This window comes from Psittacula echo (assembly GCF_963264785.1).
Source record: "Psittacula echo genome assembly, chromosome: 2".
In the NCBI taxonomy this organism is placed as follows: domain Eukaryota; kingdom Metazoa; phylum Chordata; class Aves; order Psittaciformes; family Psittacidae; genus Psittacula; species Psittacula echo.
This window is the reverse complement of record NC_137737.1, coordinates 8,797,778-8,824,959: the sequence shown is the minus strand read 5'-3', so window position 1 is coordinate 8,824,959 and position 27,182 is coordinate 8,797,778. Positions and strand designations below refer to the sequence as shown.

The 27,182-nt window shown below is 38.4% G+C and overlaps 1 protein-coding gene across 1 annotated transcript in view; it reads left to right on the top strand.

Annotated features, from left to right (window-relative positions):
* Window positions 1-27,182, top strand: part of CNTNAP2 (contactin associated protein 2) — a gene marked incomplete at its 3' end in the record, with an annotated part of 1,031,819 nt that overhangs the window by 871,310 nt on the left and 133,327 nt on the right. The window contains exon 15 of the mRNA XM_080639583.1: window positions 9,504-9,631. Coding sequence (XP_080495709.1) covers window positions 9,504-9,631 — 128 coding nt within the window. The remainder of the gene's footprint in view (window positions 1-9,503; window positions 9,632-27,182) is intronic.

Here is a 27,182-nt window from a genome sequence, read left to right as displayed (position 1 = left end):
ATGACGACATCAAAAAATGGCTTCACTGTACTGAGAGATGTTTTTAAGCAGTTAGGGAAATAGTTTGTTTTGAGACCACTTTGGCTGATAATTTTACAGTTAGAAACAATTTTTCTATTTATCAGGAAAGCAGAAAAAAAATAATGCAGGTTCACTGATTCCAACTCTTGCCAGCAGCAGGTTAAGAAATCCTCTTACTGAGCAAGGATCTACAGATGTACAAGCTGTATGTTACACAATAAAGACTAAATAACACTGGTGATCTACTGGGATAAATGCCCCTTTGAGAGAGGCATCACTGTTGTGGGTTTGCCTTCTTCCACACACCCATGGAAGTAAAATGGGAAGCAATCTTCTGGGGCTGAAACTGGAGACAAGGTTAAGGTACAATGCTATAGTTACCTCTAAGGGCTGAAGGAAAACTGAGGTTTTCTGAGGAGAGGCAATCATGTTTCATTCCATAAATACACAGTATTTCAAGAATGAGAACTGATTATAGATACAGGAAGTAAGATGTAGTGGTGGTTAAAGTTTGAGTTCAGTCAGTACAGAAAACCTATTGAGTAATGGGCTCAAATACCTAAGTTTTCTTAAAAATCAGTGCAGAGTTGTTTGGGGTCTTTACAGAAAGGAAATAAATAGCTTGATAGTAATTTCTCTAGGAATCCTACTGTTAATAGTACATGACATTACTTGTTTTCCCATCTTTTTGTCTTTTTATTGGCTACATAGTTTATTATTTAGTAAAAGGATGCTGGTATGCTTATTTTCCATGTGATGGCTAGCAGGGAACGTAATTTTTCTGTGTCTTCCAAAATATCATGTAGATACAGAAGTAGGATAAGTGTAATTTTTTACACAGAGCGGAATCCAACACTGCTGAATACAACATTTTTCATGTCAGACAGCTTTATGCTTACTAATAACCTCTATTGTACAGAAGCCCAAATGTAAGGCTAAAAGAGCTCAGATATCATCTGTATTAAGCATAAGCAAGCCCAAATGAAAGAGGAATTTGGCATAAAAAGACAAAGGGAAGGATAACCATGAAAAATGCTTACCGGGAGATATAAATTTGGGAGACAGAATCAACCTACTCAGAAAGTCATTGAATCCTAGAATCGTTTAGGTTGGAAAAGACCTGTAAGATCATGAAGTCCAACCCTTAACCTAGCACTGCCAAATCCACCACTAAACCATGGCTCTAAGCACCATATCTACATGTCTCTTAAACTCCTCCAGGGTGGTGACTCAACTGCTTCCCAATGCCTGACAATCCTTGTGGTGAAGAAATTTTTCCTAATATCCAATCCAAACCTCTCCTGGTGCAACTTGAGGTCATTTCCTCTTGTCCTGTTGCCTGTTAGTTGGGAGAAGAGACCAACAACCCACCCTGCTGCATCCTCCTTTCAGGCATTTGTAGAAAGCCATAAGGTCTCCTCTGAACCTCCTTTTCTCCAGACTATACCCCCCACCCCAGGTCCCTCAAACATTCCTCATCAGACTTGTGCTCCTGGCCCTGCACCAGCTGCATTGCCCTTCTCTGGGCATACTCACCATATGTATGATTTTGTAAGGTTTCCTAATCAAGCAATGTTCCAAGGTGTGATCAACCTAGATTTTTTTCCCAAAGTATTTAGTGTCATAGCTATACAAGCAACTGAAAAGGTGAGCTAAATCACACCACCCTTATGTTCCCAATGGTGCTTTTGTGAAGTGTAGATTGCTTTCAGTGTTGTATGAGGTATACCCATAGATGTGATGTAAGGATGAACACTACAGGAAGTGCCGGTGGAAGGGTAGGAGCAATGGTAGCTGTTTGCATAGTTGGGTTTCACTGAGATTTTCTAGGTGCAGGAAGTCCCATACTTTGTTAAGTTTTCTGGACCAAATTCAACAGTAAGTTATGCACTTTAGTACGCTATTGAACTCAACAGGCATATAGGGGCTGAAGTCAGCATTAACTATAGCCATCTGTTATTTTGTCATGCCATACTCAGTTATTTTTATTTAGCTCTTTCAGTCATATGAAATAAAACTGTCAAAGTTGTCAAAAACTCCAAGAAATGAAGTCTCTGAGCTGCTGCTCTGAGATTTTTAATATTTCTTCCAATACAGATCTTTGAGCCTTAAAAATCCTGCCAGAAGCACATTTTCTCTGCTAGTTTGTGATAGGCCATGGTCCAAAGGGTTGTGGATAGTTAGAATGGCCTATTTATTAGTTAGATAGTCTAATAATAAATGAACTATAGATCTATAGGTATAGATCTATATATAGGTATCTATCTATCAATATATATTTATATCTTTACAATTAGACTAGAATTCATCATTTATCTGCAGAGATCTTGGAATAGGATATTCAGTAGTGTAGATATGAAAAACGCACATTCCATTAGGTAACTATTTCTGAGTGTGCACACAGTAAAATGTTACTATTGCTATAGTGCATTCAGATGTACAAAAAGGGAATGAAAAATGCTTGGGGTTTTAAATCAGAGAATTTTGGAAGCAGCTGGCAGTATTCAGTACAGTCCTTCGGGATTTTCTTCCCTTGGAGTTGAAGTAGCCTGTGATTTCATGGGAAGTTCCAGTATGTGTGAATGGATCATGGAAGGAATACAGGTTTCTCTTTGTCAAGGTGATTATGAAGAAAGGTGTTTAACTTTCGGGGGTATGTTGAATAGCTGAATGGATCATTTAGTTTATTGTCCTTCGTTTGGTTACGCCTGTTGAGAACAGAGTTTTCTCATGCTTCTGTCATAAAACAAAGCATTTTAAACTTTCTGAGGTTGACTTGAAAACTTTTTAGGCATTGCGAATTGCAGGTTATTTTCAAGTTTCCTTTATTAACTGTTATTTTTCAAAATATCTTTTTAAATTTTGGCATATTTTGAGATCAAAGAATCATACTGGTTTGAAAATGCCAAATGAAATTTTTAACTAACTTTTTAAAGAGGTTTCTTTGAGTTATTTGCCCTTTCCAATGCCAATTTTTCTTGGCAGATTCCCTTAGCATCTCATTTCAGATGTAGGTCCATAGGAGAACTTTCTTATCTGCTTCACTGAATCCCAAGTAATCTTATCTCCATAATCACTCAAAGAGGAAGGGACATCTCAATGCAAGATTCAGCATTACTCCCAAAGGAAATGCCATGTATATTTCCTGTCCTGCTTAAAAAAAATCTGAAACTGAGACAGAAGTGATTTAATTGTTGATAAGAGGCGAAGATCAGGTGCTGGAGATCAATTACAGCATAGTAGGATTTCTAGATTCTATTCTTCAAATGTCTTGGTATAGAAATAACAAAAATCGTCAAGTCAGAGGAGCTGCTGGACCCTAAAAGAAGAGGAGCCCTGGAAAAGAATACTAAAGAAATGAAGTTCGTAAGTGGAACTGCTCTGCTTGAAGGAGAAACCTTCTGTCTCCACTGTTCTGTTGGAAGGAGAATATAAGCACATACTCAGAAGAGGCAGATTTTCCTCTGAAATTGATCCGTATAGTTCAAAAGAAAGCAGAGTGCAGTTTGCCATCTCCATTATTCACCTTTTGCTGTGGTTATTTGGTTTTTCACAGACTAAGTCAAGAAGTCCTTTCAGACAAGAGCCCTTTAGGAGCAGACTAATCTCGGTCTCCTTTCTGAGAGATTATTTAAATGAGATCCATTTCTCAATGTATCTCTATCACACATGGCATCAGGAAGTGCTGTGATAGCACTGGTGTATCTTATGGACTTCAAGGTTCTTTCTGAGTTGCCGGAGATTTCGGTGTCTCATCATCTCTTGCCAAGCAGGGAAAAGGGAAGAAATGGAACAGGTTTCTGTCAACTTCTTAGCTCAGAAACTCTCGCCAAACTGCTTGCATAAATTCCATGGTGATACAGTTTCAGCATCAGGCATATTAAATTATTCAGCTAAATCCCACATGCCTGGTCATGCTGAGAAGTGGTTCTTAGACACTCTGCCTTTAGAAGATCCATGGTATTTTAAGTCTTTTGGAAAAAAAAAAAAAAAAAAGCAAGGTTTTATTAACTTCCTTTAAAAACAGGAATTTTTTTAGCAACTTTTTATTTGTATACTGTATACCTTGCAAAGTATTAATTTTCTAAGCACTATTAAAGCATATAATCCTCATAAGGATGTTTATGAGGATTCAAATTAACCTGAATTTAATTAAGAAGGTTGGTGTTATAGGATTATAAGATTTGAGAGGTGTCCAAAGGAGCAAACTTTTTTCCTCATTTAATTCCAAAGTTTTTTCATCTTAAAGGTCAGGGGATGGATAGAGTGTGTCAAGTGAAAAAGGAGATCTAAGTCTCAATCCCAGGAAAAATGTGTGAATTAAACATGTCTTTGCATGGCTAATATAAGATGATTTCTTCTTCAAAGAAAGTTTGAAGTTCCTTAAATTAACCTGACTAAATTTACATTACAGTGTTTCTTTTGTATAGTTCATTGTCATTGAGGATATCTTAAATTTGTTCATAATTCTTCTTGTGGGACTAGTTATGAATATTATGCTTGTACACTAAATTAAAAAAAAATAATCAATCTTGTAGAATTTCTAAACAAGGATTACTTATACGTGCTACACCTTCAGCCTCATGGGTTTGACAGAATTAGTCTTTACTAATAGAAGGTAAAGGATGCACATGTTTATGTTAGTAATTTGGATGCTGGAATCCCACAGTCTTTCATTGTATCATTTAGATGGAGGTGAGGAGAAGGTCAGCTCTTCTTAAGAGCTCTCAAAAACAAACATCCAGACTGCTTGCCTGTTTTACTTCATCATTTTCCACTGAAACAAACCTCTTACAAACCCTTGTTTGCACCATACAGCTTGCAGTTGTACCTGCATATAGGTTGTGATTACCCAAGCGAAATACCGGTTACATCGTAATGAAATGCATGTTGCTAAAGGTTGGCACTCTTTCCTGTTTGTGTGCTAGATAAACAGCTCAACTGCCTTAAGATCAGTCTTTATTTTAAGAGTTCAAACTTCTTTTGCTGTTAGGAATACAAGAACAACGTATTTCGTAGGACTTCAGCCTGTCTAATGCCAGTGTGGGGAAAAAAAGTTGAATTATGACTCTCTGACTGTTTGTACTATTCCATAAAGTAATGATATTTTTCATAATACCCGTTGGCAGCCACAGTAAGGGAGAGTCATTAGGTCCAGTTTAATGTTTAAGGGTGGTATCTAAGGTGGGAAAGGGACCTGTAAAGAACCCCAGAGAACAGCAAATTCAAGTAGAAAAAGTTTTCAGCTTGGATTATATTGTTGGCAGTTTTTTATTCCTCAGAAGCGCAGAGCTGTGGGAACAGGGTGAATCTAAAAGTATGACTTTTATGCTGCATGGTATGTACATTACAGAAAGTTAACTAACTTTCATCAAATCCTTTCAAAAGTTAGCTAGTTCTGCTTTAATCCTAGCTTTTGTTTGCCCTTGTTTTAATCCTGTTAATTAGAACTTGCATATTTCCAAGTAACTCACTTCCAGATTATTAAGGCTGCTGCCAAAAATGGCATTGTTCATTAAATTCTCTGTATTACCAGCTCTTCTTAGTGGTTCAAATATAAATAAAATTCTTGCCAGATATTTCTGGAAGAGAGAAAATGCTAATGCTTGGTGCACCAGTCCCCTTCACAATGTTTTTTACAGTCATATGCAGATACTAGCTGGACTGAACTGCTTTATACCTCTCTCAGATAGATCATGGAAATTCAGGGATTACAATAAAGGTGCTTACATACTAAAACTCTGGGTCTTCAGAGAGGTGGTCAGTTGAATACCTTTGAAATGGGAACATCTGGGAGTTTTTATTCTTCAGACCACAGCTAACCATAGAATGGGTTGGGTTGGAAAGGACCTTATGATCATCCAGTTCCAACCCCCTGCCATGGGCAGGGAAGCCTCACACTAGACCATGTTGCCCAAGGCTCTGTCCAACCTGACCTTGAACACTGCCAGGGATGGAGCACTCACCACTTCTCTGGGCAACCTGTGCCAGGGCCTCACCACCCTCAAAGGGAAGAACTTTGTGCTTATATCTAACCTGAACTTCCCCTGCTGAAGTTTAGACCCATCACCTGTCCTATCATTACAGTCCCTGATGCTAAATAATATGTTTAACACTGCAGTTTCAATCCAGTAGGTTTTTGATTTGTATTCTCAAAACAATTCCTGTTCCTCAGCTCATATAAGCATATCTTTTAAAAGTAACTCCATTCTTACCTGTAGTACATTCTTTATTTGTTTCCCTATAGGACTGGACTGATAATTAAGTGATGTCTAAAGAAACTGGAGAAAATAAATCAGTCCAGTAACAGAAGTCTGGTTGTATTAAATCATCATATAAGCAAATTAATAGCAGTACAGAATCTTATCATTACTTGGAATATCTCATGTGCTGATATATGCATACCACAGAATGCTTATAAAGACTAAGTAGATGATCATAATCAAAACAATGATAAATCTTACACTGATATCTGCTGCTTTCATTCAAAGGCACCCTGAAACACTTTGCAGACTGTTATATGTAGGCAAAGAAATTAGAAATAGAAAATTACACTGAGATTTCATCAATATCTCCTGGTAATAATTACAGGATTTGATCAGATTCATTCATCTCCCATTTGGCTATTAATAGGAGTATGACACACTCTGAATTCAATCTTTATTCTCTTAAGGGGACTTTCTTTGGTGAGGGAAAACTTCAGAGATTTTCTCCACCTTCTTAATGTGCAAAGTCTTTAAATACCGGCAGGAACATTATCACTTGCAGGAATTGAGTGCTCCAGCTGTGATTATTTCTAAGTGTGTAGTACAAAGTCAAGCATTATAATCAGTCTTTGGTCTATAACTTTTTTGACTTTGTCAGCGCTTATTGCTATATCCAGGGGAACTACAAGTACCTTAGAAAAGCATAGCAAAACGACTCAGTGTCTTAAGTGTATTTGTCTTTTTGGTGCAGGTGTTGACCAAAAGCTAGCATTATCCCTTTTTTGTTAAGAGCAAACAAACTATGCAGGATCTGCTGAAGAAAAGACACCTCCCTTTCCCTAACTCTTTGTCCAGTACTCCCAGCCCTCAAGAGCTTCTGTGCAGTTGACAATGCTGATGAGACAAGTAAGCAATTATCAGAAAATAAGGCTATTTCTGAACAGAATTCTTAACATTTAGTTTTATTTTCATGGCAACTGCCTTAAAGTGACCATATCACTAAATGCATAAGTCAGATATTAAAATTAGTAGAAACATGGTCAATAAAGAGGAAGAAAAGTGTTACTGCTCCTTTTTATTTCCTTCAAAGGAGGTGAAAGCTATTGGTGACAGGAAAAGGGCAGCCCTTTGACATCCTTATTTGGAGCTGAAATATTAGCCCTTTTTGTGAGAAGGGAAGGGAAGAAGAGAAATGCCAATAGTTTTCTTTTTAACGCTCTTTGAAGAATTCTTTCTTTTAAACAGGTACGTCCATCCTGAAAGCATTCTTTGAAAGAGTAACAATTGGCAGAGAAAGCTAGTCTCAGAGGAGAATCTCAGAAAGAGTAAAGAGATGACCTACATTTATCCTCCATTAGGAGGGAGTGGGTCCCATGGATACCGGTCTTTAGCAGCGATGGAAGATTAGGTCTATATACATGGCTTTGTATTCACTCTTTCCTTCCTTAAAGGGAAAGTCCTTTAATCTTCCTTTTCGTATATCACCTGTCTCCAAATTGATGAATACGGTACCTTTGTAAAGGGTGTTGCAATCTGTGGATGAAAAGCAATATGCTACAACCTCGCACAATCTGCAGAAGCAGCCTGTGAGGGTTATTCCTCTCTGGTTTATTTCCTTCCTAGCAGTCCCCTGGAGCAGTCTCACCAACACAGCACCTCTTATAGCTGTGTCCAACCAGAGAGGGTTAATGATCTCAGCAGTACAAAGGGCCCATGGAGAAACGCAAGTGCTCAGAAGGGGAAGAACATGCAGATTCAGGAAAACAGTCATCTCCTATTTGAAAAACTCTAGTAATTAAATCTCTAATGACTCTCTTCATCACAAAGAGCAGACAAGAGTTCCAATGATCTGTGATGGTTGTTTTCTTAATTACTTTAGTTATGCTGCTTTTAAAAAGAATGTTTTGCCAACAGTCTCTTCAGAAGGACCCACTAAGGAAGATGACTGGGGACACTACTGGAAAATACTGCTGTGCTACTGGAAAACTCCAGGCATTATCACACATTATGCAGATCCCTGCTGTGCTTCCCAGTTAGTTATTAGCAGTATGAGTCAGGTCATGGAACCATCCAAACTAGAGATGAAAAAGACTTTCAGTTTCCTGAAATCCTTGCAAGTTCCCAGTTACAGTCATATTGTGCTCTTCAGTAACTTTTCCAGATCCTAAATTCATTCTTCATCCTGTGGTATTTTTGAACAAAGAAATTAATTTTTAGATCAAGAAGTTGCTTACTTTAGATACTCAGTTACATGCCAAGGTACAGCTAAAAAGAAAGAGGCAAAAAAGATGGTTTAATTTTGCTTCCTCTTACTTTCTTTTGTGTCAAAAAGCATATTCCTAACGCTGTATGTAGTGTGTTTTTTCCTGTGTGGATATTTGTGGCCTTCCATGTGTTTATGTGAAAAAAAAAAACCAACCAAACAATAAGAAAACAAATAATAAACAAAAATGCACCTTAGAGATAAAGTGTCTGATATATTTTGGTTTATTTTATTTGCTATTTGGAAGAAACAACACTCAACATGCCAGCTGCATTCAGCTTCTGAAATGATAAAGGATACGTGTTGTAATTGTGCTTAGTGATTTGACCTAGGCATGAAAAAGGCACCAGGTTACTGCATTTCATTGCAGGTGAAATGAGGAGCTTTTAGACATGACTATAATTTGAATTTTAGTGATCTTGCTAACTAAAATGGGGTTTGAACTCTATACTCATGGTTAGATTCACAAGTTTAGAGCTTTTGGGCTTAGTCATTTAGTATTAGAAATGACAGGACTATGACAAGCCTTCCAGATAATTAGTTTTTCATTTCCCTCTTTTGACATGATACTAAAAATATTAAATATAAAAGAAGCACTTGGTATGCAGAGGTATAATAACTGGCAGCAATTAGAGCAATAAAGATACACTTCTGGGAATCATTAGGGTATCTTTCCCTCTCAGAAGACATCAGCAAGATCAACAGCAAGTTGTTAGCTACTAGCATGGAGCTGATCAGTTGGGAAAGCAGGGAGACCCACACAAGTCCAGCTGAGTCCAGGACTGGCCATGCTACTCGGCCTGTATTCCTGGGTGACGGTAGCTGCTATCCATTTGTTTCTCAGTAAACAGACAGCATTATTGCTCAAACTGATGTTGTTTGAGACAGGTAACACTGTACTGGTGTAATTTCTGCATACCTGTTCTCTTGGTGCTTAGTTCATTGAAGAATAATAATGTTCAAGGAAATTATTTTCATCTATTTCACAGTTGCTTTCTTTTTCTGTCATTCAGGAGAAAAGACACTGGGATGTTGTCATACAAAGAGCACCTACCAGTGAGTCAGATAGTGGTTGGAGACGTTGATCGGCCTGGGTCTGAAGCCAAGATATCTGTGGGTCCTGTGCGTTGTCAAGGAGATCGTAAGTTGGCTGGTTTTCATTCACTTACTCCTGCGTAGAAAGCAAACTAAATTGCAAATTGGTGACATTTTAGACACCCCATGCAAATTCAGAGAAGTGGCTGTCCCTCAGGAGACTTTATTCTGTGAAAGCATAATGTGATTTGAGAAATTTTGTCTATGAAGCTGCACATGAAGTGGTTCATCTTTGCATTTAAAATACCAATATTTGTCTTTATTTTATAGTAAAGGTGGCAACTTCGAGTATTCAGCTAAGTTTCTGTAGGTATAAGCAGTAATACATGTTGCCTAAAAATATTCCTCAACGTCTGTGCATCTGTTGATTGCTATTGTCAGTGTCATTATCACTGATATGCATATCACTGTAAACTGTGTTTATGGGATATAAATAGTAGCATGGTGGCAAACCTTATTGCTGTAAACTCTGTTTAAAGGTGTATAAAGTTTGACAGAATTGTTATCAAGTGTTAATCATATCACATAATCATATCACAAGGAAACGATGTTTCCTTCTGAAACATTGAGAGTTTTCTGTGGTAACCTCTGATGTCCAGGCTGAGTGCTGATAGGAGGGTCATGTCCTCCAGTTTGATCAGCGGATGATAAGAGTAAATCAGTATAATGGATAAATTTCTACTTCTCACACACACACACAAAAAAGTTGGGTTGCAATGAGGATGACTGGATTCTTCCTTCAATCTCTGTGATATTTCAGAAGGTGAAATTCAGCACCAAAGGGAGAGCAACTGCTTAAGGCCCTTTTAAAATCACACTTGAAAACTTAAACTGTATGCAGTTGGCACACAAGTTATATTTGTCCTCTGTATTTGAAGGACATTCTGTCACAAGAGGTGCAGTAAGGAAAGGTTGCCTGATTTAATTTACAATAACTGGTGTTTCCATGGTCTGTAAAGAATACAAAATCCATCCTCAGATGCTGGTAAAGAGTGCTGTAAGTCAGTCTATGAGATTACAGTGATGAGTGGGCATAGAACATTCAGGTTGAACAACCTGGTTGTAAGCAGCGTCTAACACGGCATGGCAGGGATGAGTATGGTTTGTTCTTCCTCCTCTGCTGCTTTGCAGCTACATGCTTCCCATCTGCATGTTTCTAATTACTTTACCAAGAAGATCAGTAGCGTTATTCCTGCCTTAAGCTAAAACAATTAATCCCAACTGAGAGGAAATCACTCAGAGTCATCCAGCAGGATGAGTGCAAAAGTTATTTGGGTCCCAGTCTGATGTCTCAAAGCCCTAGGCCATTGCGCAGTGATACAAGCAAATATGCTTAGCCTCTTTTTCTGTTTGTGGTGTTTCTGGGTTATGCAAATGATTCCTCCTGATTTTGTTAATGAATCCGATGCCTAACGAGCAGAATCACCATCTCTGGAAGTGTTCAAAAACTGTGTTGATGCTTGAGTGGTGGCTTTGGCAGTCCCAGTTGGACTTGACGATCTTAATGGCTTTTTCCAACCTAGTTGTTTCTACGATTCTATGAAACAAATATCTTGGGACATTTGCAAACTTGCACATCATCTATTTGGTGCTTGTTATTTATGGTGTTTGACTAATCACAGGTCAGTTTGTGTGTGTTTCTTTCTCAGCTGTGTTTAACAAATGTTTTGGTAATAGGCTGTTAAAATTGATGACTATGAAATAATGAATAGCATCTTTGTTGCACCTGTATTCCTCATATCCTAAATCTGAGTGCTGCTCTAAATATCAGCCTCTAAAGTGTGAGCCATCTCTAAATATTAGTATAAATGAAACCTCATTTGAGCAGACAGGAGCCCTTATGAGAGTGTGACTGAGTGACACAGCCATTTGGGAAACTGAACGGCTGTATTCCGAACATCCTGATTAATTGAATTTTTTGTTTGAACTTTACAAATATGATTTATAGTTTAACAAAAAACTTTGCCTATGAATAAATTTGAATTTACTTCCATGACCATATATTACTGTCAAAAACCTGTGTAAATTTTCTCATGGGAGATAATATAAACCCAGTCCTTGACAGTTAGTAAAAGCACCCATTTTATATTTCCAGTGCATTTACTAAGCATTCTCCTTCATATTTTTTCTTGATCATATACAACAGCTGCTGTACCCCAGACCAGAACTGTCTTACCGTGGATTAGAGCTTGTGGAAAACAAAGTTTCTGTCCTGGGGAAAATTCCCGAATTTCAAAATGTGCTTTTGTTCCAAAGGAAAGAAAGATCCAAAGTGCTGAACTTGTGGAAAGGGATGTTGAAAAACCATTAATCCACTTTGGATATATTCCATGCATCAACATCAGCATCATTAAAAGATGTTGACTCACAACAGCACAGCAATTTCAGTTGCATGTATATAGCTATTGTGTAACTTTTGAAGGTGGGAAACAAAATTCAGTTAGAGGTATAAAGACAGGCAAAAAAATAGAGATTATTGCTCTGGTTGGAGGGAAGGTAGAAAAGGTAAGAGTGCCTAAACAGTCCGATAAATATTTACCTATTTAGAAGGTGTTGTCGTTGCTGTTGTAGGGTCTGCCAATCATGTGACGACTTCTCTTATATTGCTCTGAGGGCATGTGATGTATCAGCTCATAGTCTAGTGATATTTTGCAGCACATGAAAGGCCATATTCTTGCATGAAAATTACAGTATAATTTGCCATGTACTTCATAGCTACCTCTGTGTAATGTCTAAAGACACTGATGTATCACCTAGGCCCAGTCACAAGTGGACCTAAGGACTGCAAGAGTACAGCAGAGCTGCTGTATGGCCTTTGCAGTCCATAGGAACAGAGAGCTGAAAGCTTGCTATTTGAGGGCAAGGAGGATTAAAGGAAAAAAAGATACTTGTCTCATGCAGTTCCTTTCCTTCCATACCCATCAAATTCAGAAAGAATCAATTCATCAATGAGAGCCACAACAATTAACCAATCCTACACTATTGACTGACCAAAGTAAATCTGAAAATCATTCAACTCAGTGCCATTTGCTTGACATGGACCGAGGAACATCAGGAATGTGGTACACGTATTGCAGAATTGTGATTGCAAAAATCACTAGATTCTTCTTTCAAAAATACGGATGTTCTTTTGGTCCCACAAAGGACAATTTCATTTCTCTATTCCACTGATTTATGACCTGATTAAGGCTGCTCTGGGCAAGCTTGAATGGTGGCTGTTGTTGGGAATAAAACCAGAAAACTTGGCCATGCATGATTATCCATCTTAGTGTTCCAGAAGTACTTTTCGTATTTAACTACACCTCACAAAGCACTGTTTGCATCCTGGAAAGTAGTCAGACAAAAGGACCTTTATTACCCCTCTAAAGATTGCTTAAGCTACCGTGTGGTACCAGAATGATGAAGACGCATCTGGTCATTGTGGCAAAAATCCCATAAATCTTGCCTGGAGCCTGTCTTGTACCTTGGATAAAATATCCAGGAAGTCTCTTTTTCCGTTTGCTATTTTAGTGGTTTCTAAATATTTTATGATTTCTCTAAGTGATGACTTACCAGGAGAGCAGACTTATCCAATTTTATGGAGAGCAGGTGCATAACCAGGATTTGAATTTGGTGGGGTTTGGGGCATTGTATTACATCCAAAGATCAAGCAAGGATTTTGAGCAAATGTCAAATCTACCCAGACTTAAAGCAAAGCTGTCCTTCCTGGACACTGCTGTATGAGCATTGTATTTACAGAATGACAAGGGCAGTTTATCAGCAGATTCTCAAGATCCTCTAAGCTGAGCTGGAATTAAAAAGGAAAAACCAGTCCTGAAACTCAATAGTAAAATTGGATAAGGAAACTACTCTTCTTTTTCTCAACTGAATATATTCTTTGCAGGATCTAGAAAAAAGGGCCAGTGCAGAACCACTAATTAAACAGCTTTACTCTTCAAATGTCTTTGATTAAAATCCCTTTAGAGACCTATTACAGTTGTACTAATACTAATGTAATAGCACCTGTACTCCTCAGCCTTGCTGCGTATGACCTTGTCCAACCAACAGCAGAAAGACCTTGTCCAGCTCTTCATGTTATTCCACTGTAATGCAGATGGGCATCTTGATTCTTCTCCCTTTAGAGAATGACACAAGTACGTGGAGTTATTTTTCTGTGTAAACTCAGCCTGAGATGGTAGATCAAGGCTGCAGAAATGGATGTGGTAATTTCTCTAACCAAACTGAAGATCTTAGCTTACTGTGTTGGGGCTATTGCTACAGAGATTTCATCAATAATCATTTTGAATCAGAATCACTTTTGTGACTTTTGGCACCTTATCAAGATTCCTCTTCATTCCCCTTAGGAAAATACTGAGGTTTTTTCAAAGTTCCTATATTTGTAACCTGCTAAGAGTATCCTTTTCCCAAGGACTTCCAAGGATTTTGATTTGAGTCTGCTGTTTATAAGCCCAGAGGGGAAGGCTGACTATTCTGCTGTAGATTTGCCTTTCTCCTTGAGTGTATTTTTCTTTTGTCCCATTTCTGCTATAATAAAGATAGAATTTAAGGGGGAGATGTTTTTTACACAGCTCAGATTTATGGATTTTCCATCTCCTCCAGTGTATGCTTTTTACCTTCCCAGTACAAGTTCGATTTCTGAGTCATGAATCATTTTCTGTGTTTTACTTCTAATATCTTTAATCTTCAAAATGTGGAGGAGGAAGCAGCTGCATTGACTGTGGTTCTTTTTAAGCCAAGTTGTCATTAGGGCCAGTATCAGCACTGTTCATGTAGGATCTGCAGTGTCAGACTAAAAAGTCTCCTGAGAGATGACAGAAATTCAGGAGCAAATCAAACCTCAGTTCTTTCATCAGTGCATTGACTTTGTTTGTGTGTGTGTGTGACAGTGTGTACTCCAGGGAAATATACCTTGAATTCTTGTATTCAGTGATTTTGACTGTAGCTCGTCATTCCTCCTTTCATGACTTGATGCTTTCTTTCTTTCAGTTCTAAATATCACTTTTGACTTGACTCTCATATTTCCTTGTAGAATGTTCCAGTAGAGTTGGCTTATTTAATGACAGTGGTGGACACAGGCATTTTTTGTGACTCTGGGTTTGTATTAAAACACTGCCAGTGTCAGCTGGTATCTGGTGTGGGTTTGTATTCCTTAAGTTATGGAATGTTATGGAATTATAAGTTATGCTTGTTATGGAATATATGTGCAGGTTGGTGACTCAGGATTGTTCCTTACCATGAAAATAGATCTACTGATTCATATGCATGGTTAGTCCATTTTCATTGCATTCCAAACTGAGGACACTTTCAACATCTTGAACTTTTTTTTCCTGAGTTTCAGGAAAAAACAGCATTGCCTTACAGTGAGGTTTTCAATTGCACATTAAAGCTATGAGTAAGACCATTTCTCTAGTACGGTATGCAATGTATTGACTTGGTCAGACTAGCAGTGGTGTTACTGTTACATACATAGCTAAGGTAAGCTGGGAAGTATCCCAGCAAAAAAAACCCGATTTGAATTGCTTAAAGATCCAACTGGAATTTCAGTAGAAGCAGTGTACTCCAACTGTATCTTAGACGTTCCAGTAATATAGTGACTTGTCTTACAGTTTACTCTGTATTAAATGAAAATTAACATCAATGATACCATCCCCCTAAAGAAAGAATATAGCTCAAACCTTGATCCATCTAAGAATTTACTGTTTTCCCCACAAACTGTAGCTGCCTTTTTAAACATAAAAACTTGTCTGCTGAATTTCTACATCTGTTATCCCAGCATGTCTTTATCTGTTGCTCTGGATTGTATATTGTGCAATTCAAGTGGAATACAGATTGACCCAAAGAGCATCAGGACATTGTGCTCGCTGTTTATCACAGTCATTCCAGTGCTATCAGCAAAACAGAAGTTTCCTTTTCTTCTTTCGTAAAAGCAGCCTGACAACCAAGAAGTGCTATTTCAGACTTACTTGATTTTTTCAGTGGATTTTTGTTGAAGGTGAGAAAATAACAGTGTTCCCTTAGGATTTGGGTAGGGATCATACAGTTCAGCTAATCAAATTGCTGTGATTATTGTTCATATGTGGTTGCTTTCCTCAGAGACCCAAGACAAAAAAAGTGACCCACTAGGTCATCTTTCTAAAACTTTCTAAGTAACCATAATCCACTCTTTTACACTTGTTTAATATCTGATTTATATAACTTCATTTCCCACAGTTAGGTCCAGCTCTTTCTCTTCACCTTTAACCCTGTGTCATACTGCATAGTTTGTTTTTATTGTTAAATTTAACTAGAATTTAGTTTAGTATTTATCCTGGAATGCCCTCCTGAAGTGGCTTTGTTTGTAGCAGAACTCTTCCTTTTCTCACCCAGGAAATCTCAGACTGTCGCCAATTGTCTCATACAGGTATAGGCTATTTCTGGCCATTTGAGTAACACTTTGCCTGTCCTGAAGACAGGAGCTGGAAAACTTCTGTTGTTCACATGAATTTAGGGCGTTTCCCTCGCATGCTGAAATATGCAAAGAGATTTAAAGGTGGACATAGGGTAGATTATGTCCTCTCACGGCTTCTCTTAACACATGTTCTCATATCCTTCCTAAGCAGGGAAGTGCTCCGAGTGCTGGCTTTTGGGCTGGTACTTGTGTCATCCTTTTTCATTTGCAACCAGTTCTCAGAAGGACCGTAATTACACTCAAAACCGATCCCCTGCTGTCGTAAATCAAAAACCTTCAAATTTAACTTATACCTTACTGTTATGCAAGTTTTCATCAAGATAAGCTCTAGCTTAGATGATCCATGGTGGACAGTACTAAAATGAGAAGAACTAATGTCTCTGGAATTGCAGATTAGCTTGGAATTGTCTTGAGGTTGCTGTGAACAGCGTTTGAATATGTATGGCTGGAATTACTTAAATTCCAAAGAATACTTTCTTCCATCATACTAATATTTAATCTGAGATACTCGTTCTAGATACTTTTCTCCTACTCCCTTGTGTTTGTACAACAGGAGACATTTCAGCCTAGTAAACTGAGAGGAAATAGTCTCTAGGGCATTGGAAGGTTCATTGAGAGAGAACTCTTTCTACGTACCATCCTGAATGTAAGGTTCTCCTTCTACAATCTCAGTAACCCAACAAGGAGTTGGTAAGATTAATGATTTCTGTGTTTATGCACTCATTGTAAGCCATAAAATTCTCTTTCAAAACTTTGCATACAAGTGTATTCATGGAATAAATACTTGTAAAGTGACCCAGCTTTACCAGAAATCATATTGACTCATGGGTCACATCTGAATATTCTCTAACGTATCCCACTCTCTGCCAGGTTTTGTCTTGTGCTTTCGGAAAGCAAACCCTACCTGTGAGCGCTACTCACCTCACAAAGCAGAAAGAAGCACACATCACATAGCATTTAACCATCATCCTAGAAGGACATATCTTTTTCTGTGTGGCTGAAGCAGCAGGATGCCTGAAAATTACGCAAGAGAATAAAAGAAAAGTGGAGCTAAGAATACAGTTTTGGCATCTTGGGACAACCAGTGCCCCATACAGATTGTGCAGTACAAGCCATATGCGAGGTGATAGAAAGGAAAGGAAAACCTTCATATGGGACTGGTTGTAGAACATACAGAAGAGAGATCCTTTTGGCAGCAAGCATAAACTTTTGATGTAGTTTGACCCCTTCTTTTAATCATTTTCAGGCTTTGCCAAGATCTGATAGTGTCTGTGTGTTTGGTTCAGAAGAATCAGACTTATGCCACTTTTGCCTGTACCTTGTGATGTATGGAAGTATTACTGTCATCTAGTGTGTATTTTCATTATGAATGCAATTTACATTGCTGGAGACTTTTCCTCAAGGACAAGAAAGCAGTATGATGACAGTATCTCTTTTGAGTATACATCTTTACTGTATACTTTCCTGCCAGTCACTTTTTCTGTGCACTCTTTATGGTCTTTTAAGATTAAAGTCTCTCCTGTTTTACACATATAATGAATTTATATACAAGGAATAGCAGAGTTCCACAATTTACATCTCCATACTTTCCAGATTCCTCATGAAATGGAAGCCAGACAGTGGCAGAGACATTTTACCTGGTTTAAGATTGCCTACAATTAATTAACTCTCACATACATTCAGTTCTACCTAACTGTTTGTGTTGGTATAAACTACAGAACGCAGTTCATTCGAATTTCAAAGAGCTAATAAATTTGACTCTCTTTATGTATTTGCTGAAGTAATGAAAACATATGGCAATCAATGCCCTTGATCAATTCTCTAGCCGGTCATAAAAGAAAAAAATGGTGAGACTCCATAGGGGAGTTATGAGCTTTATGTTTCAGAGATACAGAATTCAAATGCAATTAAGAGCTAATTTTATTCAAATTCCCCTCATCATTATGATTATATTACAGGTTAATCTCATCTTCTTTAATGCAAAAAAGAACTATCTGAAGCATTTCATGTAAAGTATTGTCTCTAAACTCCTAGGGAATTTAAGCAAAGAGTCGTTAGTCTGATAGATGACATACAGTAGCTGTTCATATTCAACTCAAATCCGTTAAAGTTATGCTTTAATTATGATTCAAGCATTTTACCATCTATGTGATTATAATGCATATTAGCATCTTACCACTTACCAAAGTAAGTATCTTACCTATAGCCTAGTAAGAAAAGCAATTGTGCAGGGTGCAAAATCTAAGAATGCTAAGATGAAATAATTCCCATGGTGTATAGAGAAGTGATGAGAAGATGTCAGTGAAGCAATCAGGAAGTAGTAGAACCTGAGACTAAACTGGGAATGATAAGTTGCTGTAGTTCTGTCAATTACATGCACAAATTTACGGTCACCTTTAAATTTCACCCCATAAGACTGAATAATCTCAAAAGTGAGGTATAAAATGGAGGAAATTATCTATATCCAATTTTCAGGTGAAACTCTTTCTCACTTTAATACTTCTGGCTTGCGTATTCCTGCAGCACTGACTGACATTTAAAGAGCAGAAAGAACAGAAAAAGGCAAAAAATGATTGAAGGTGAGGTAGAGTGAGGTCAGTCTTGTTCATGGCTATGTGTAAGTTATGCAAATTCAGTCTCATTTAGACATAGATAAATGCATGGCAGCAGGATGGAGGATATGCAGTTGTAAAGGAGCTCATCTAACCTTGCAGCACCCAGCACTGGCACGCAGCACAGAGTAGCTCAGTAACACTAAGAAATGCTCTATCACCAATAAAGAAGAAACTGGGGACCCTCAATGCTTGTTAAAGTTGCACCATTGATCTCTGTACTAGGGAACCAACCTAACTCTAATTATGTCTTAATGTAAGATTTTAAAATAGCTGAACTTTTTCTATCTAATTGTTGAATAAAAGGAAGGGTCAAGTATGTATTCCACAATCACAGCTGCACTTCATAATGATTTCTCATCCCACAGGCTCCTTTCCTCATCCTGTAATTGTGGGGCTGAATTATGACATCTACCATTCAAAACACTCCCCTCATCAAGTCCTATTACATGTATATGCAGTATTTGGTGTGTATATCACATCCCACTCAGTGCGTACCAGGGTTTTCTAAGGAGTGTATGCTGATCCTTCTCTCAAAGAAGCAGCAGGTCATTCTAGATTTTATGGATCTCTGTGATGTGGTCCCCAAAGGAACAGCTTTAGTACCTATTTAACAAAGGGGTTGCAAAGTTGTGTATTTTTGGCAAGTGATTGGAAGTCAGAAAGGGAAAGTAATAATAGCTTGAGAGAAATAGAATAGATGCAGTGTGAAGAATTAACCTTATATTTCTTTGATCTATTTTTTAACCTTTTTTTCTGACTTTTGCTTTCTGTGGAAAAAATGGAAATGTGGGAGAAAAAGGACTAGAAAACTGTAAGAGAAATATGAATAATTGCCTACTTACTCCCTTTTCCATTGATGGTGCCATGGTGTGAACTTCCACTGTTAAATTTCTGGGTCTGAATATGCTTCACTCCAAATTAAAGTTACAACTTGCAAAGTGCCATAGATTCAATATTTAGAGAGCAGTTTTCAGTGGAAGGGTTGCAATTCCGCTTCATTCTTCCTCTTTTATGAGGTGCCAGCTTCCTGCTGAAACTGTCTTTTATGAGGTGCCTGCTTGGTTCTTTAATGCAAAAAAAAAAAAAAAGGAAGAAGAAATTTGAAAATGCTGATAATTTTAATCAAGGGTTTAACTTTGAATCAGCTCAGAGAGAATTAAAAGGTGATGAGTGGAAAATCCTTTACTTTACAAAATTGTCTTCTTTTTTTTTCTCGTTAAAGCAATTCAAGGCGGTTCTATCCATTTACTGTTAGGAGCTTACAGTAATCTGTGCTTGGAAAGTCTTAGCTAAGCTCACAGAATCATGAAGCTTACAGCTTTACAATATTAAGCAGCAAATTCTAACATTTTTAAATGCCTGCATTTCAACTCTTATTTCTGAAAAATCATCTGCACATCTGATTTGGTCTGATTCAGAGGAGCAGGATTTTTCATGAGAACTGCTTTCAAGGAAGCAGTTACGGAAAGAAAGGCAATAGTGACTTAGGGTTTCAAAACCTTCTTTTCAGCCTTTTCTTCCACTAATCCATTTTCAACTTGCACACTGTATCTATATTATTTACCCTTGATTTCGTGAACTGCTGCAGGTGGAAAACTTTTGCCTTATCACTGCAAATAGTTCTGCTTTTTAAACCTGAGGAACTAAATCAGTGTAACTCAATTACTAGCAACGGGACACAGTTCATATATCTGTGCCCCATTCACTTGGCTATCATTTATTTTAGATTTGCTATGATAAAGTTAAATTTAAAACAATTTATTGTTATGAACAGTTATTGTGTTTTCGTATTTCAGGTGCAGGCAGAAGTAAACCTGATCCATAGGTGGCAGGATATCTTCCAGGAAAATTAAACTGCTTCCAGAAACATGATAGAAAAGGGATTTTCCCAATAAATGTTTATTATTTCCCATCATAAAAGGAGAGAAAATTCACAAGAACACTTGCCATACCAACACTGAAAACCATAAGTTATTTGAAACAGAACACATTGGTTATCAGCCCAGTTCCCATTGTTGGAAGGACATCCTTGTGACTTTGACTTTTAGCATTTTGTGAAAGAGCCTTTTCATCACTGTTTAATTATATTTCCTAAGTAAATAGGGTTTGAACTGAAAAAGTTTTTTAAGTGTCCAAATTAGAGTAAAGTTTTCAACACAATCAAGTCAGTGCAGTTGCATTCCACGAGCAGGTTCAAGAAACTTTCAGAAGCTTCTGTGTTTTGTAACAATGACAAGTTTTGTTAGAAAATACGTAAATTAATTAGATATTTGCTTCCTGGAAGGCACACTCATTCTTTCCCTTCTTTCATCACAAGGTAATTTCCTGTGCTGTGATAAAGAATGATGAGCTTTCACCTTTGTAAACTAAAATATAAACATTCTTGCAGTAGCTTCAGTCTTGCTTAAATTGTAATGTGATTAAGTGTTACTCTTCCCATCTGTATTCTGAAGTTTATCTCTGTATATCGTCATGCACAGAGAGCTCTCTCCTGTTCTCTCTACGCATGCTGTATTTCAGGTGGCTAATCTGATTGTTCTCTTTAATATCATAAGGTAACTCTGGGGTCCCACAAGGACAGTCAGCTATTAAATAAAAATGTTATTATCATACAGTGCATTGCAGCTATCCTGGGCTCAGAAAACCAAATGAAATTAAGATCCTTAAAGCAATAGTCAGGATTTGAGAAAAATGGAAACCAGCATCTGAAGCTGTAAAGTCAACAGATAGGTGTATTAGCAACCTGTTAACAACCTCCCATGGCAACAAGTAACGGTGTTTGCTGAGGTTCTGCTTTAATCCATGCACTGTTTGAACCTTTAAATGATAAAAATGCATAGACTTTCAGTATTGCAGATCTTTCTCTCTTTAGCCCTTAGTTGATAAAAAACCTTTTGCATTGTACTGAAAATGTTTTCTAAAGGGGGGTGGAGAGAGATGGACTACCAGTTGTTCGAAGAGGATATAGAGAAACCAACAATATCAGACACGACAGTAAAGCAGTATTTCAAAAGCAGACAGTATGCCACCTTCCAGGCAGAAAATCTGTTGGACAGTAACACAGAAAAAAAGGCACAACATTTGATTCTGTTTTGCAAATTGCTTTATGTCTTTCTTACCATCCAGATTGAGACAGTTCATTCCAAAAAGTCATAAAATGTGAGATATTTTGGAATTGCTTCTGAGCTCAGCTGGAAGACTACGGCTTACAATCATAGGTTAATTTAGGTTAGAAGGGGCCTGTGGTGGTCATTCAGTCCAGTCTCCTGCTCAAAGCAGGATTAACTTCAAGCCCAAATCAAGATGCTTAGGGTCTTTTCTATTAATTTTATGCAAATTTATGAGAAAGTCTCTGCTGTCTCTCTGGACAGCCTGTTCCAGTCCTTAACCACTCTGTGAAAATGTTTTCCTTATATCCAGTGGGAATTTTCTGTGTTGCAATTTGTGATTGTTGTCTCTTGATCTTTTGCTTTGCACTTCTGAGAAGAGCCTGTATTTGTTTTCTGTAGAACTACCCATCAGGCAGTGGAGGTAGCAATTAGCTCCCCTCAGAGACTGTCTCAGGGCAAGCAAACCCTCAGACTCTTCACATGCTTCAGTCCTTGAATGCTTTTTAAATATAAATGCCTTAAATGCTTGTTTCCTTGTGAATCAGGAAAAGGGCAGAGATCACGTGGGGTTTCATGAGTCAAGATCTGTAAGTCAGGCCTTTCCTTGTAAGTCATACAGGACAATCCTGCTAACAGGTTATTACCACTGATGCTGTACTCCAACCTACACAGAAGATGTCTTTCCACACATGATACTTCTCTTTGACCACTGCCAACCACCTAGCCAAGCAGCTGAAATTGTTCAGCATTATTAATTTGTGCCTGTCTAGCAATCACAAATCTATGGTGTCCAAAGGAATGGAGTATCAACACAAAAATAACCCCATTCCTTCCTGATCCTCAGTAGTGTGGAAGCAATACAATGTATATTGTAAACAATAATCCAACATCTTTTCGACCTCTTGTGGACATCCTAACAAACCAGAGACCATATATATCAGGAACTGCGCTGCCTATCTTCATCAATTCTCTTGGAATTAATTCCATAAAGTCAGCAAAATCCCATAATGCGAGTCTCCTGTCTGCAACAGTATTTCAGTGTGTCACTCCACAGGTAGATAGAAAACAACTTTTGATTTGCAATCAACACAAATTCATGTCTAATCTATATCCTTTTAAGGATAAGAAGTAGCACCTTATCTCCTCTTAATGTTTTATCTAAACTAACCTAGCCAAACTCTTCTAATTCTTTTTTTTTCTTTCGTGAAATCTGTTCCTTTTACTAATCATCCTGTGATTGACTTTCCCAAGTACCAGATTCATTCATGTATAGAAGTCTGACCATAGCCCTTCATTATATTCAGCTTACGCAGATGCTAAATTATGTGCTTCTACATGGCCAAAGTTAGAAATGACCTTGAAGACCATCTCAAACATTCCCATTCCTTTGTAATTAGACACAGAGCTACTGCTAGGGATCCAGCAGCAACATTTTTATGTTGAAAGAAAACATAACATGTAAGGTTATCAGCCTCAATTCATATCAGCTTTATTCTGGGCTCCAGAGATTCTGAATTCTCCTGACTGTATTGAATACACATTGCTAGGAGAATGATTAGGCTAGACCTTTCCCTTGAGATCTTCAGAGAAATGGTGGTTTACTTTGTAGGTTTCTCTCTCCACCTTGTTCCTCAGCCCCCTCTCCTAATTGTACTCGCTGTCTTGAAGAGACTTAGGCAAGTAAACATCATCAGTTGTCACAGAAAGCAAGCCTGGGGCCCTCCACATCTCTTCCTTTTTATTTACACATGAAGAGTCAGTAGTTCATAGTACTGAGCTATGATCGCGGAGCTTCCTGAAATTAAATTCATTAGTAAAACAAGAAACATTCCAGACGTGCACAGCACAGCTTGAAGTACTCAGCTGAGGAACTAATTAAAGACAGATAGCAGAGCGAGTAATGAATAAACACACATTGTGGGTAGAAATAGCTCACACAAATATGAACAGTCCCTGTTACATTTGATGGGGAATTAAATTATCATGTATACTGAAATAAATTGAACAGTAAGAGCTCTCCTGCAGCTTGTAGGCCCAGGCAGCAGGCAGTGGAATCAGCAAGTGGAATCAACAAGAGCCCCTGCACTGGTGTCTTCTGCAGCTCTCCAGCCTTCAGGCAGTGCCTTGATGCCATGAGAGTCTGTCTTGTACCCAGCTATCACATGGTAAGGGGGCCAAAGCCTTCTAAGCCCACCCTACATTCTCTGAACATGAGCACAGACCTGTTTGACCCTGGGAAAAAGAGGCTTTGAGTGATGTTTTCTTTATACACCCCCTTCCCTTACCCATCACTTCCGCTGTGCCTCCTCCCAAGTGGAATTTGAAGGATAGAGTCACCAGTGTAGTACTCCTAATATCACATACCTGTGCTAGGGAGTACCCAGTTATGGCAACCATATAGGTAACCATATAACCACAACTGCCCATTCACATCTGGTAGCACTGCAGACCTTTAACTTCTTCGTTTGAAGAGTATCAGGTTGTTTCTGCAAGTTGAGTATACAAATACCAGGGCTGCCTGTAGCTTTTAAAAGGTTTAGTGATACCTTTTTTAATCAGATTCATAGACAACAGTATGCTGCCCGCCAGCCATTTCCAGAGGATGCTTTTAGCACAGCAGGCTGTAAATGAACAGAGAGAACACTGTTCATGACATGAAGGCAGCCAAAAGAGATATGAGCTTTGTAAACATAGATAGAGAGGTGCTCCTAGGAGACTCAAATAGCCATTACTAGATGAAACCCAACATCAAGCTCAAGTTAAGTTTGCTAATACTTATCACCAGACTGAAAATTGAATTCACAGTTTTAAAAATCCCAGACACAAGGTGCTTGATGGAGTTCATGAGGATGCTTTAGAGAGAACCCAAGTGGTTGAAAATAAGAGGAGGAAGATACAGTTCATAAAATGGGTTATCGGTTGTAGCCCTCCCTGCACCCAGAGCCATAGGACTGCCTCTGATATGGGGCTTGAAAGTTTCCCAGTACAGATATATTCCCGGCCATACAAGCGATGAATTCTTAGACACAATTTTACATCCTGTCCTAATGGAGGCATTGGGATTTGCTGCTCTGCCACTGTAGCAGGCCCAGACATGGGAGAGAGTCATGATGCCTGTGTAAAAGAAGTCACTCCACCCATTTACAAGAAAGGTTTTATTTTGCTATGTATATTCATGGTAAACAATAGCAGAGCTGAGACATCTTGTGCCCCTGCCTGCTTTGCTCTCTTTGTTTGGCTACAGTCCATTCAGCTACCCCCTCATACTGACCCCAGCACTTCCCAACTGGACCACAGCCATGCAGAGAAGCAGAGGGGATGATGCCTCCACACCAACACTCTGCATGCCAGGGAAATCCCTCAGATAATCAAACCCAGCGAGCTGTGCCTCAGTTCACAAATAATTTACTTCAGTGGAATTATTAATGGCATGGGATGCTGGTCTGTATGATAATAATTCTTAACCATCCTAGCCATTGGGGGTACAGATTACTAAACATTTCTATGATATCCAGCCATGCATCAGAACATGCGGGTAGCATGTCTAGGAAATACAGCTTACATAGCCTTGATTTTCATGGGTGAGGTCAGGGAACTGAAGAGTCAGTCATAAAATTTAGCCTAAATCTGTATTTGTGTACTCACAAGTATAGAGACTTTTACTTCTTGGAGTGTTAAGGGCCCTGTGAAAGTTACGAGGTGCAGAGAGGCAGAGTTCAGAGAGCTGGCTGCACTACTAACGATCTTCACAGCTTACAGATATCACTGAAACCCCTGTAGCTGCTGCCCTTGACATTTCTGGGAGCCTTCTACAATGAGCTCCACAATCTCCATGGCTGAAGGCAGATAAAGATACAAGATACTGTTCTATTCTCTTCAATACTTGGACAGCATGGTCTAGTATGAGGCATCTGCCCATGGAGCAGGGGGTTGGAACTAGGTGATCTTAAGGTCCTTTCCAACCCAAACCAATCTGTTTCAAGTTCTTTTACCAAAGATATGTATTCCAGATTATCTAGGATCCTGATTTGGCATAGGTTAAACTGAGTTGATGTACCATTTTGGAGTTGTCTTAGGTTTTGTTTGGTTCAGTAAAATGGAGGAAATTCATTGCATTGCCAGAAAGGGCAGTATAAAGAGCTTTGCAATTGAGCATGTGTGCTTTTGTTCGCTTGTGTTTTCTGGGTTATTTTGTTTCATTTAAAAATCATGTTCAGCATATGGAAACAAAGGCCTGTTGTTTCTCTGCTGCCTGCAAATAAACACTATCTCACTCCTTGTACCTCTGTGTTTAGGAGATATAGGCATATGTAGCCTCAGTGTTCAGCATTGGGCTCATCTGGATAGCAGTAAATAGAAGTCATTTCAGACTCCCTTAGATTAAGTTTACCAGGTGTAAATCTAGAGTTGATATTGTTGGCTTTCCAATAGTATAGCTTTTAAGTATGTATTGGTTGAGGTATTTTTGTAGTTTTAACCTTGTGGTTATGCTGCTTCCTGCAGCTGCGTCTATAATTTATGGAAAGGATATGCTCCAGCAAAACTAGTGCTTGCAAAGAATACCTGGGATTTACATGCAGCATTTTCCATCTTTTTAAAAAATGTGTTTTGACTTCCGCAGATTCTTTTAAGTCTTCTTCTCTGCCAATAACAATTCAAAGACAAATACTTGATTCAAATCAAAGGGGCAGAGAAGCAACAACACTTACTGTAACCAGTAACATCTGACACATTAGTAATGCCTGGAGTACTGCTTTGTCATTTCTTAAGTACTGAAGATACCTTACATCTAGGAAATAATGTGACTGTCATTAAAAGATCAACATTTAGTGACAGTTGACTATGCCAGGTTTTTGCATTTGCAGCACTACAGAACTAACACACTTTTCTCAGGCTTATTTGCATCCCTGTTATGAGGGTCCGCTGTGAAAATGCCTTCCAAACTACTGATATCTCTGTACCTTTGAAATGGAGAAGGCAGGAAGAAAGACACTCCACATAACACAGAAGAACACTAGGCCTTAGAGGAAGGACGTATTCCTTTAAAATCTAACATACATATTTTACAGTATTTCTGTCTTCACTGATTTTCATACTTTCACCCTTTTTACCCCTTTAGCTTCTCGGAGTTGTCTTTATTTTCCTTTATTGTCTATTTTCCGTATGCTGTATTAATTTTCCTATCTCCTTTGCCATGAGAATACAAACACATCCAAAAGGGCACCTGAGAGGCAAAAATGGCCCATAAATCGATGCAGAAAAAGCAGAAGTATATATACAGGCTTCCCAGGGCATGTATATAAACATTCCTTCCCAGGAATCACCGTCCCTGGAAGTGTTCACAAACTGTGTAGGTGAGGCCGGCAGTGCCATGGGTTAGTGGTGGCCTTGGCAGTGCTGGGGAACGGTTGGACTTGATGATCT